The following is a 12,122-nucleotide window of genomic DNA, read 5'->3' on the forward strand; positions in this document are numbered from 1 at the left end:
TGTTTTTTCCTAAAGCAGAACACCCAGAAGCTGATGTACTTCAGCAATGATTATATGTAGAGAAAAAAAAAAGAAGGGAGCAAAAAACATTAGCTTGAAAGACAACTATCACCATCAAACCCTATAGAAATTTGGCAAGCAGAATAAGAATGATTCATTGGATTCATGACTTCCTGCTAATTTATTATTTTTTAAAGTCGAAATAAAGGTTTTCTGGGATCTCTCTCTCTATTTATTTAGGTTCTTACTTTTTCAATGTTACAACATAAACAAAGACATATTCCTTCTCTCTTCAACTAGATACTAGTCAAAGAAAGCATATTAGTAGTACTTATCAAATAAGATAATAAGACTACAGAATTTCAACAAATATCAAAAGTATGGGTTTTATCTATTAGTTTAAAATCTTTTAAGGAAGTAGACAACAATTGAGTTGCAGTAGAACTGTACAGTTCCAAGAAACACCAGTTGCTTTAGTGGGTCTGATTTTAATTGATCATGCTAGCTTTTTAAGGAGCCTTTTACAGTTTGAGTGTAAGCCTACAACGATTTATTTCCAAATGTATAGATATTTGCATTGCTTAGTGAGTTGATAGTCAAACAAGCAGGGTAGTCCTTCATGCAGTGTGTTGCCGAAGTTGCAAGAGGCATGGGAGGGGTTCACATATTTTTGTTTTGTTTTTACTGCCAGCTGCCATGCTGCTATGGTGTTTAAAGACAGTGCCAAATACAGGGTTTTAAAGATTCTCCTATAATTATATCAGATAGAGAAAGGGCAGGGCATGCTTTAACACTGAATCCTTCCTTATTCATTTAGAGCCTGGCTCAAAGCTTCAGAGGTTTAACACCTTGCAGAACTGCCTTCTTAGCAAGGCCTGTACTGCCCTGGCCATACACACTCATGCTCATGTTCTCATTCTTCCAGTGCACTATATGGTTACTTGAATTGTTTTGAGTTGTTTGCTAGCTTTGTTTTAGAAGCATTAAGTATCTAAGATGAAACACTAGCAGCTTATTGTTCCCCAGTTATTTGACCTACATGCAGGATAATAGACTGAAAAATTTACCATTGTGATACCTAAGATACAGGCTGTGGTAATGTTGAGGATGACAGTAGTATTTTGATTAATGAAAGGCATGCTGGAGAGCCAGAAAGCCTCTCTGCATAGGTATCCAAGACTGAATCCCTAAATGCCCTTGTCCTTAGCTTCCTACACAACCATTTTCTACTCACTCTTTCTACTAGATTTTTCCACTAGATTTTCTTTACTCTGAAACCTTTCTTTCAGTTGTAGTAGGTGTTTCCACTAACTTCATATCACTTCAGCAAAGTGGCAGGAGGCTCTCTCAGCATATCTTCTCGTCTAATGTCAATTAAAGGCAATTTAAAAACCAGTTATCGCCTCTCTTACCTCTCATTTACTGTAACATCCCGCCATGTGCTCTGACAAATCTTTTCACAAAAACTGCACACTTTTTAGGCATTCTTATAAATCAGGAAATTGTACTGTGCAAGTTTCTCATTTACTGATTTAGTGTCTCCAATGACTTCCCTTTTCCACTTTATAAAACAAAATTACCTAGTCTTCACTTTATGATCCTCCTTACACTACTAAACCAAGCATTTTTATTGTCATATACTGCTATGGCATTAACTTCCATTTTTATTCTGTAAAAACTACTAGCTTCAATTTTTATTTCTCCTATTTTCAAAAAAATGCATTATGCTTTCTACTATCCTGTCCACTATTTTTGAAAAGACAGACAACCACTGAGCTTTATCACAGAGTCACAGAACGTTAGGGATTGGAAGGGACCTCAAAAGATCATCTAGTCCAATCCCCCTGCCGGAGCAGGAACACCTAGATGAGGTTGCACAGGAAGGCGTCCAGGCGGGTTTTGAATGTCTCCAGAGAAGGAGACTCCACAACCTCTCTGGGCAGCCTGTTCCAGTGCTCTGTTTATGTTTTAGTGTCTCCCTCCAAATCTCACTGTGGAAGTCTTGACATCTTGAACAACTCATATATTATGAGTTCTAGTCCATAGACTTTTCATAACTATTTTCTTATACTCTGCTTTGATGTATTCTGTGTTCTCTTATCTCCCTCAGGTACATGACATATTCATGCATGTACTACTGCTGTCCTGGATGAGCAAAATAATCTAGCCACTGACCTAGCAGGTGCTCATATGATGTTGTGTTGTAAAAAAACCCACATTTTGGCAAATCTCTGAGCCTATTGTTTATTCAGTTTCTTGCCCTCTAATTTGACATTTCTGGAAGCCAGCCTTTCTTTCCTGAATTATGTTGTATACACAGATTGGGTATAATATCTGAAATGAAGCTTAGCTGTAGAACCTTATCTTCTTATGCAGCAATTGCTGCCTTTCTAATTTAGTGGATACAGAGAAATCCTACAGAAATTGCATTATGAAAAAAAAAAACCTCTTGAATGTGGAAAACTGTCTTATACTTGCTGAACACTTAAGTTTCTTGTTAAAGAAGGTTTGGTCACATCACATTAAGTATGTGACCTGAAATCTGTCTTTTAATTCCCCATGCAAAGGTAGATATTTGGGGCATTTCTCTAGCTTGGGTTTTCACCCATTGTTCTCAATAGAATTTGGGGAAATGCATTAAACTACACACCAAAGTACACATGCTCTGGTAACTGTGTTTGAATGCCCTCCTAACGCATTGTCTAATAATCCATTCACAGGAGTGAGATCACTTCTTTAGTTTTCATAGCAACTTCAATAGTAACTTGCAGAGTATAAAGAGATCGTAACAAAAATGACGCATGGGTTGCTTTTTGAAAAATTGTTTTTGAATGAACAGAATGTCTGTTTTGAAAGTCTGAGAGAGATCATATTTCTGCCTCTTTTTCAAAAGCAAATTAAAACCACCTGGGAGTCTCTTCACGCTTTGGTGTCACTGTTCTCTGTGGCATTTTCACCTTTATAGAATGTTATTACCCGTTGTGACAGGTCTTCTAATTTTTAATGTGAAGTCAGGAACTAGTTTTTCTTAAGGATAGACTGTCTGAAAAGGTGGACTACTGAAACATTAAAAAGTGGCTCTCCTCATGCTTGTGTGAAAGCTTTCATGAAAACTGAAAGCAAGGTTCAAAACTTGTGAATCACAGTTCAAAACTTATGAACTTCAAAACTGAAAGCAAGGTTCAAAATTTATGAATCACAGAGAAAACATATTTCATAACTACCACCTTACTCCCCAACCCCATAGTTGCAGCAAGAACACTGAGGTGCTAACTCTGGATTTATAAAATGCAAATGTCTACAGAGAACTGTTTCCTATGGGCAATATTTTATCTTTTATATAGTTGGTCATGCTACAAACTTGGGGTGGTAAGGAACTATGTTGCAACAAAGTTCTTAAGAGTACCTCTGCATTGGTAGCAAATCCAATGCAGTTTGAAGGAGCAGAGCGCACATATCCCTTACAGCCATGCAACCTGTGCTGGCTCCAGGGGTAAATCACAGAGCCATCCTTCACAGAATCACAGAATTATTGAGGCTGGAAAAGACCTCTGAGATCATCAAGTCCAGACTATGACCTAACGCTACCACATCAGCTAGACCATGGCACTAAGTGCCACATCCATCCTTTCCTTAAACACTTCCAGGGATGGTGACTCCACCACCTCACTGGGCAGTCCATTCCAATGCCTGATCACCCTCTCTGTGACAAAGTGCTTTCTAATATCCAGCCTAAACCTCCTCTGGTTAGCAGCTTCAGGCTATGACCTCTTGTCTTGTCACTAGTTGCCTGGGAGAAGAGCCCAACCTCCATCTGACTACAACCTCCCTTCAGGTAGTTCTAGAGAGTGATAAGGTTCCCCCGAGTCTCCTCTTCTCCAGGCTAAACAACACCAGCTCCCTTAGCCTCTCATTATAAGACTTTCCCTCTAGTCCCTTCACCAGCCTCATTGCTTTCCTCTGGACCCACTCCAGCACCTCAATATCCTTCTTGAAGTGAGGGGCCCAGAACTGTACACAGTACTCGAGGTGAGGCCTCACCAGTGCTGAGTACAAAGGGAGAATTACATCTCTACTCCTGCTGGCCACACTATTCCTGAAATGGGCCAGGATGTCTGGAGGATTGGCACATGCTGTTCTAACTAGGAACACTGTCTCTAATTTCAAATATATTTTGCTATGGTTATGAGTATCAACATGGACCCTTTTTGCCGTCTTGCAAAATATGTCATCTAGATTCTTGAATGTAATAATGTATAGAGTCCATTCAGCCAATAAAACCAGAGTTAGAAACCCTAGGTCAGTTTATCACAATTCTTTTAAATTATTTCAACCTATGATATCCACATTTATATTCAACCAAGCTGATCTCTGTGACAAAGACTTATAAGATCTGTTTTACGGAAACAGCGTTTGCACTGAGATCTTAAGACATTGCAGCACCTCTGAAGAGTCCAGATTGTTCTTAGCATTCATGCCAAGTTATCAACAATTTAGAAAACAGTTGCCAAAATCATTCCAGCAACAGATGTTTGGAAAGACAGAGGAGCTTATTGATCTTTTCCTTTGCATAGCAGTTAAAAAATACTAATGCTTTGTGGAAATAAAGATCATAACAGATGTTGATCATGAATTGGCCAAATGTTGGGGTGGGGGGGCAAGTGTGCTCATCAGGGTTGTTTTGAGGGTGAAATACTCCACTGTAGTACTTTTGTTAGGTCTGTGTGGTAACACTGTTCTCATGATGTGCCTTCAACCTGGCACTGTACTTGTCTCTCAACAAATTAGGGAAGCTGGCTCAGCTGGTTGGAAAAGAGCTCATTAGGCATGGCAGCTTAGGTGGCACAAATTTCACAGCTCCAAAGCAATCTGGAGCTCTCCCAGAAATACAGGTATCATATTCAAACAAATCACTAATCCCAGAGGCCAGCTCTGACTGCTTTTATGAAGTGCTGTGAATCATGATCTTTAGGAAACTAAACGGCTGCTATCCAATTTAGCAGCTGGATTACATTAGTTCACATTTTTAAGGACAAAGGTTATAATAACAAGATCTTGTGTTACTCAATTTAGTCAATTAGGTAACATAGTTACCTTAATGGTTCTCTAACAGTTTGCTGGTGTTAGTAGCAATACAATTCGTTTCTTCTAGGTAATGCAAAAGAAAGGAATTCCATACACTAAGGCAGCCTAGAAGGAAGCAGGCAGGTGGGGTAAGAGACAGGGCAAAATAGCTATACTGTTACTGAGAAACAAGGAAAAATGACAACAGAGATTAATGATAGAAATGAAGCCTGAGTCAGAATACTTCAGGGCCTTCAAAACACAAGCAAAAAAGATTAAACCTGATACACCAGGCAAAAGAAAACAGGAAACTCAAAAAGTGTGCATGTAAGCACACACAGGCACATACATGATGTAAATACATTTGTAGAGCTCAGGTCTGGAACAATTGAATTTTCTCATCTACCCAACGTTCCACAACATTATGTTTTCTGTTGGATAAAATTTGTTAATCCAGTAACAGGCTAACAAACAAGAAAATTGATTTCAGCTTTCAGATGATTAAGGTTGCTCTTATTTCAGCTGTATGGCTGTATATATATCTTAGTATTTATAAACTTTAGTTACCTGTTATATTCACATTATGTAACAGAATTTCGCTTATAAGCTGTAGAAGTGGCTAAACATTTTTTAAGGTACAAGCTATGTTCTACATAGACCTGAAAATTTCTAGAAAGCACTTCTCTTGACATGTCTAATAGTCACAGTGTTCAATGACTGCCTTTTTCATACAGATTCTACTTACTGGCCAAACGAGAGGGAGAAGGCCAGTGGGGTATTTTGAAGAGTATAAAAAAAGGCTCTATGTTTGGTATTATTGAGACTGAACTTTGTCTCAATTCCTCAACCTGCCGCTCATACAACTTGAGCCGACCAAAAAGCAAACAGCCTTAGGAAGCTGCCAAGAGTGCTTATCAAAGCTTGTAGCTGCTTCTCACGCGATTTATGGAGGCGCAAAGGCTCTTTCCCCTCCTCTCCCGATAGGGGCTGGAACTGCCCCAGGACCCCTTCCCCAGGGCGTCCCTGGGCGGAAGCCGGTCCTGGCCAGGAAATCCCGAGGGACTGGAGAGGGAACGAAGCTGGTCTCCTCTCTGGCTCTTGATCTCTGGGATTCATCCAGGCGCTGGGGAGAACGATTTAATGACCTGCTCCACCCCTTCTCCCCCCCCGCCCAAGTAGCTCCGGGCGGCTGTCGGTCACACGAGAGGGGAGTGGGGGGAACGAGCAGCGGCGGCGGCAGCGGGAGGAGGACGGGGAAAAGAGGGAGGGCAGGAGGAAGGGAGTGGAGGAGAGAGGGAAGCGGGCAGGTGACACTGCGCTAAGTTGCTCCGGCTCGGAGGGCGCGGGGCCGGTGGCAGTCAGCGCGACGACCATGCACGTCAATGGCAAGGTGGCCCTGGTCACTGGCGGGGCGCAGGGTATCGGCAGGGCTTTCGTTCAGGCGCTGCTAGGCAAGGGCGCGAAGGTAAGCCCCGGGAAGCGCCCCCTTCGCTCTGTCCCCTGCCCCTCCCCTCCGTTCGATACCCGCGGCCGCGGGGCGGTGGCAGCCCCTCGGGCTCGGCTCGGCGGGGGGGCGAAAAAAGTCCTTCCCTTCCTGCCCGCTCAGGTGGCCCTGCTGGACCGCAACTCCGAGGCCGGGCAGGAGAGCAAGGCGGTCCTGGATGAGCAGTTTGAAGCTCAGAGGACGGTGTTCATCCAGTGCGACGTTACGGATCCGGAGCAGCTAAAAGGTAAGAAGGAAACTGTCCGTGCTCTGCTCCGGCTTGACATGCAGCAACCTGAAAGAGTCTGGGCTGCTGCACCAATGCGTGCAATTAAGGTTTCTGGAGGACAGCCTACTCTCAATCGTTTCTGACAGTGACTCAAAAAGGATTTGTTTCTGAACCTGCAGATGAGAAATATTACTACCAGCATGCGTGTATTTCACCGTGCTACTTGGCTTATGGTAAAGAAGAGCCGAAATAAATTCCATTGAGTGCTGTGTGTGATATTTTTGCATGGAAGCTTCTGCAGAAGATAATTGGTATTTTATGAGTAATATATATGAACTTTAAAGCATGGACATGCTTTTTATGCGTCTTCAGTACAGACTCCAAGCTGCATTCCCTCAACACAGGAGTAATAAATTCTGCTCTGGGTTGCAGTGCTCTTTCCATACAGGACACTTGCTATCAGTGTGTGTTGCTGCAGCTGAAATTAGAATTGGCAAAAGATGGGGCACTGCTTTATCATGGTGTAAAATATGGATCGATAACATCTCACACACATTTTGCAGATGCAGGGAATGGCAAGGAGCTTCTGTCATGTATGATCTGCACTTATGTTTTCACTTAGTGAATAAATCATGTTCCCTACCAAGTTCTTAGAATGTTGTATGATGTCGATGTACCCTTCACAATATTTCATAACAGGCACATCACTTTAGCAAAGTTTCTTTATTAAAGAGATACTTTCATAGGTATCTACTCAAATTCAGAGTTTGAAATCACTCTTGTCAGTGCCCTTTCCCCAGATTCATTTGTGTAAGACTAGATGGGAGCATTTTTAGTTCTGCTTTTATTCTCTGCACTTCACTGGCCCCATTCTCAACAGTAGTGATTGAGCATGTGCATTCCTCTACCACAAAACATTGCAGCTAGTCCAGAATTCAGCAACATTGTTCACTGCTTTGAGCTGGCATGATCATGCCTAATTCCAAAGTTTTACATTTTCTGTCTGTAAGAGGAATGCTGAACTTTAAATTTGACATCTGCTCTAATCAGCAGCGTTTTTATCAGCTGGCTTGATTACTGACTCCTCCAAGTGGAAGAAATAACCTAGGAGCAAGAAAAAGTATTCTAGAGGTAGGAATAGCATGTGCTACAGCATGGGTGTTATCCCACAGTACTTTCTCTCCCACCTCCCAGGATTCCTTTGGTGCCAGGCTAGTGCAGGGCCAAGAGGGTGTGCATGAGGAACTGGAGTGAGTGGGATGGGTAAGCAAGGGAGGTTTGGGAACCAAGTTAGTAGAAAAAGAGCAACCAGAGTAGGATAAGAATTGGCTCTCACCAGGAGTAAGAGTAAGACCAGGCAGCTGCTGATACGCTTTTCTGAGACTTTTATTATTCTTGATGCAGGTTTCTTAGCATAAATTTGCAATGGTGTCTTACAGTCCTTTGGTGTTTCTGGGGTATTTTTAGTGGGTTTGTTGGTTGGGATTTTGAGGTGGTTTTTACTGCTTTATTTTCCTATTTTTTCACTTGTAATTGCATCACTTAATAAACTTGGATTAATTTCACTTCTAGTGTTTAAAGTTCTTAGTGGATGCGTCAAGTCCTGTACTTGCTTTTTATGCTAAAGGTCATGTGCATGAATGAAGTTGCTCTCATTTTAAATTTAGCCCTTTTGGTATGAAATAAGCCACAGTACTAGAACAAGTATCTGTAGGTACATAAGGCTTATACATAGCAAACCAGCTGCTTCATCTGCTTTCAGGTATTACCTGTGCTTTTTTCTCTGGTGGCTCATTCACATAGTCTTCTACAAAAATCTTCTATCTTGTCCCACTTTTGAAAAATCACCATACATTTACTTTTGCTTTCCATGAATATTTAGAAAGCTCACATATAACTAGTATTTGCACTTACTTTCTGCTGTTTTCCTTACCTTTTCTTTAAAATGGTCATCCTCTTCACTTTTCTTCATTCTGTATTTCATAGGGTGATTTGCTCTGAATTTTTATGATTTCATGAGCATCAACGAGTGTACAATGTAAACACAGAATTATTCTACATTTGAAAAGGGAAGAACAAGTCAGTTTACACTGACGTGTGGGTGATACCTAGCCACAGAAAGAAGAAACTCATAATAAATTATTAATAAAGTTAAAAAAGGGCATTACTGTAGGCAGGTAAACTTTTACCAGAAATATTCCAAATTTGGTAATCATTCTTTATTTCAACACAGATATGCAAACAGCTGAAAAGCATTTGACTTTTCTCAATGTGTAAACTAGAAAACTACAATTGGTCAAGACTAATAAAGGATTTAATAAAGGAATAATTTTTTAAAGTACTATAATTTATGGTGTTTTTTGAAGGCAAAAGTTTCTATTGAGAATGAGGTTGATGAAAGTTGTTATTTACAGCGGGCTTAAAAGGGAATCGGAGAGCCAGCTTCCAAAATTTGGAAGCTTATTAAGGACCAAAATTGTATATATTTTACTCATTAAAACTAAATTGAATAATCAGTTCTGCTACTAATAAAGCAAAAGGGTTTCGTTTGTCTTTGTTGATGCACGATTGGGAAAATGAGAAGTGATTGAAGGGTTAAGTTGAGAAACCAGAGAATGAATTACCAACACACATAACAAAAGCCAAAAAGGCAGACAGCCAAAAATAGAGGCTTTAGTAATATTTAAATATTTTATTACAGAATAAGAATATTAGAAATATCTGTGCAATAAAGGCAGTTGGACAAATAAAACTTTTTGCATCAGCTGCCCAGATCTTGTTCCGATGGCGGGATGATGACTGTCATGGACCTGCAGCATTCAAGCAAAGAAAAGGCTGTAACAGCACCAACCATCTGGTGCAAAGAAAAAAAAAACACCAACTTTGTAAACCCTTGCAACTGCTGCAAAAAAGGCAGATGTCTCAAAGCTGCTGCCATGCCTCTGACACCAATAGCCAAAGGCTACAGATCAGAGAATTAAGATGGTCCTGGGATCACCTTTTAGTTAAGTGCTTTCATTAAGACCTGTTAAACATAATTTCAGTATACCTGAAATATGTTAGATTTTTAGTCAGTCACCAAATGATGTTTTTTAAAACAATGTTGGGGGAATGGTGTCTTGATTTACATAATAGTAAATATTTAGTAATGAGGAACAATATTTGGAGGAGAAAAACAAACAAGCTGTATATACATGTCAGATAATGTCTGCAGTCATGGAAAATCTTAGTCCAGAATGAACATCTGGAGGTCATCTCACCCAACTATCCTGTCAAAGCAGAGCCAGCCTAGATGCGTTTGCTCATCACTATGACATCATCATGTTTTTCCATACACATCTTTTAGTTTAAACACTGTCACCTGGGAGAACACAATGTCATTGTGGAAGTTTCCCAGTTCTGTATTTTTAAATTCTTTGAAAGATAGCTCACTATTTTCATCAACAGAAGGAAGAAGATTTAAATTTGAGAAACACATTATTAAAGTTACCTGAAAAATAGGTTGTATAACAATTTATTAAAAAAAGGATAGATTTAAACAAGAGTTACCATTAATTATTTGTAGATTAAAGATTCATATTTGTCATATGACTGTATAAGAATTGCATTCTTGGGTTCAATTCAGACTCAACCAAGAAAATTGTTCTAAACACATGAAGCTTTCGTTTTTCGTTTAAAATAGGTGGTGCCAAATCTTTAATTCACTAGCTATATCAAACTGTTACAAATCAAACTATAAATGCTTAATTTATGTAATTAGAGTGTCAAACATCCTATCTGACACAAAATGTGTGGGGTGCTAAAAACTTTCATTAGCTCCTGTTATAAGGCATAACTGAATGAAAAAACAACTACAGTATCTTAATCCTTTCAGTTTTCCTGAATATGTTTAATACTTGTGAATTGTTAGATAATTTAATTGCATGTTGTTAATTAGTAGTTAAGAAACCATTGATTTGTATGCATGCATTGTATTTTTATTTCTCACTTTCCATGAGTGCTAAGAAATTTCACCCTTGGATCCTACTACAGGTGCTTTCAAAAAAGTAACTGAACATTTTGGAAGGCTGGATATTGTGGTTAATAATGCTGGAGTGAACAATGAGAAGGACTGGGAAAGCACTATACAAATTAACTTGGTAAGCATTATCTCCTTTCATGTGTTCATACTTTATTTAATGCTGGAATACACTTAACAACCTTTGGCTTGTACAGATTGTGCCATATGACAGAACAGGAATTATTGGACTGGGAAACACAGCTACTGAAACAATAACAATGTAACTGCTTATGTACTAACCAATAAATATGTGCATGGTTCATCTTTTAACTTGTCTATTCAAGACATACATCACTGTGTAGAGGTACTCAGGTTAATACCAGACAAAATTTTCTTTCTATAAAACCCAATGAAATCCAGGTAGGTGTAACAATTTTGTGCCCAAAGCAGTAGAGCTGCATCTGCAGGAGGTCAGTCTGAGATGCAGCTGGCCTGCATTAGAAAATAAATTGCCATTTGTTGGTGATTCAAGAAAACTTGTTCAACCAAGAGCTCCACATTTTCTTCATCAAGCATGCAATCCGAGCTTTTAACATAGGCAAATTCACCATTGTCCCTGATAAAAGCCCACCACTTAAGAGCACTTACTTGCTAAAACTCAGTGTATTCAATGAGACTGTCAAATTTATTTTTTTAAATTTTATTATTATTACCAGTTCTTTGGTATTATCTGTTATCTCATCAGGTGAGACCACAATATTTGTTTCTCAGTTTTGTTTTTTTGTTTGGGTTTGTTTGTTTTGAATTTGGACTACACTGCTAGGAGATCTAATCTCCAAAGGAAAGACCAACTGTCTAGGTTAATAAAATTCTGACCAGCTTGTATTCTACCTGTGAAGTTCTAATTCAATGGCGATTCAGCAAGTCACCCCTATGACCATACTTACAAAGTGTTATAATCTAGATCTGCAAGGAAAATAGCAAAAGGAAGCTTTGAAGAATGTAGTGTAGAGTTTTCTCCTGTCAGTCATTTGTAATTTGTCAATGCAACAAGAAAGCTCAGTATAAGAAAATTAAAAGTTTGCTTTTGTCAAAAGTTTTTAGGACAAAGACATCTGAGTCCTTGAATCCTAATGCCTCCATGAAAACAAACAAACAAAAGAACCCCTGGGCAAGTAATACAAGCTATATATGAGACAAGTTATTGAAAAATTAATGCAAAAATACATATTTTTTTAAAAAATTAATGCAAAATACATATTTTTAAAAAATTATATTTAATAACACTGTATGTTAATCTTTTATCCAAGGTCAAATTTTCTTATTCTTGAAAGGGACTGAACTGA

The 12,122-nt window shown here is 39.2% G+C and overlaps 1 protein-coding gene across 1 annotated transcript; it reads left to right on the top strand.

Annotated features, from left to right (window-relative positions):
- The first annotated feature begins 6,436 nt into the window (after positions 1 to 6,436).
- Positions 6,437 to 10,972, top strand: LOC104543578 (15-hydroxyprostaglandin dehydrogenase [NAD(+)]-like). Its single transcript, XM_010188221.1, has 3 exons — positions 6,437 to 6,529; positions 6,671 to 6,794; positions 10,809 to 10,972. Exons 1-3 carry the CDS (start codon positions 6,437 to 6,439, stop codon positions 10,970 to 10,972), a joined length of 381 nt encoding a protein of 126 aa, XP_010186523.1.
- Positions 10,973 to 12,122: the final 1,150 nt, after the last annotated feature.

Source organism: Mesitornis unicolor, unplaced genomic scaffold, assembly GCF_000695765.1.
Source record: "Mesitornis unicolor isolate BGI_N332 unplaced genomic scaffold, ASM69576v1 scaffold7817, whole genome shotgun sequence".
Classification (NCBI taxonomy): Eukaryota; Metazoa; Chordata; class Aves; order Mesitornithiformes; family Mesitornithidae; genus Mesitornis; species Mesitornis unicolor.

Coding starts and splice junctions, on each gene's coding strand:
- LOC104543578 (XM_010188221.1), top strand. CDS start 6,437: ATGCACGTCAATGGCAAGGTGGCCCTGGTCACTGGCGGGGCGCAGGGT. Junction 6,530..6,670: donor TGCTAGGCAAGGGCGCGAAG/GTAAGCCCCGGG, acceptor CTGCCCGCTCAG/GTGGCCCTGCTGGACCGCAA. Junction 6,795..10,808: donor GGATCCGGAGCAGCTAAAAG/GTAAGAAGGAAA, acceptor ATCCTACTACAG/GTGCTTTCAAAAAAGTAACT.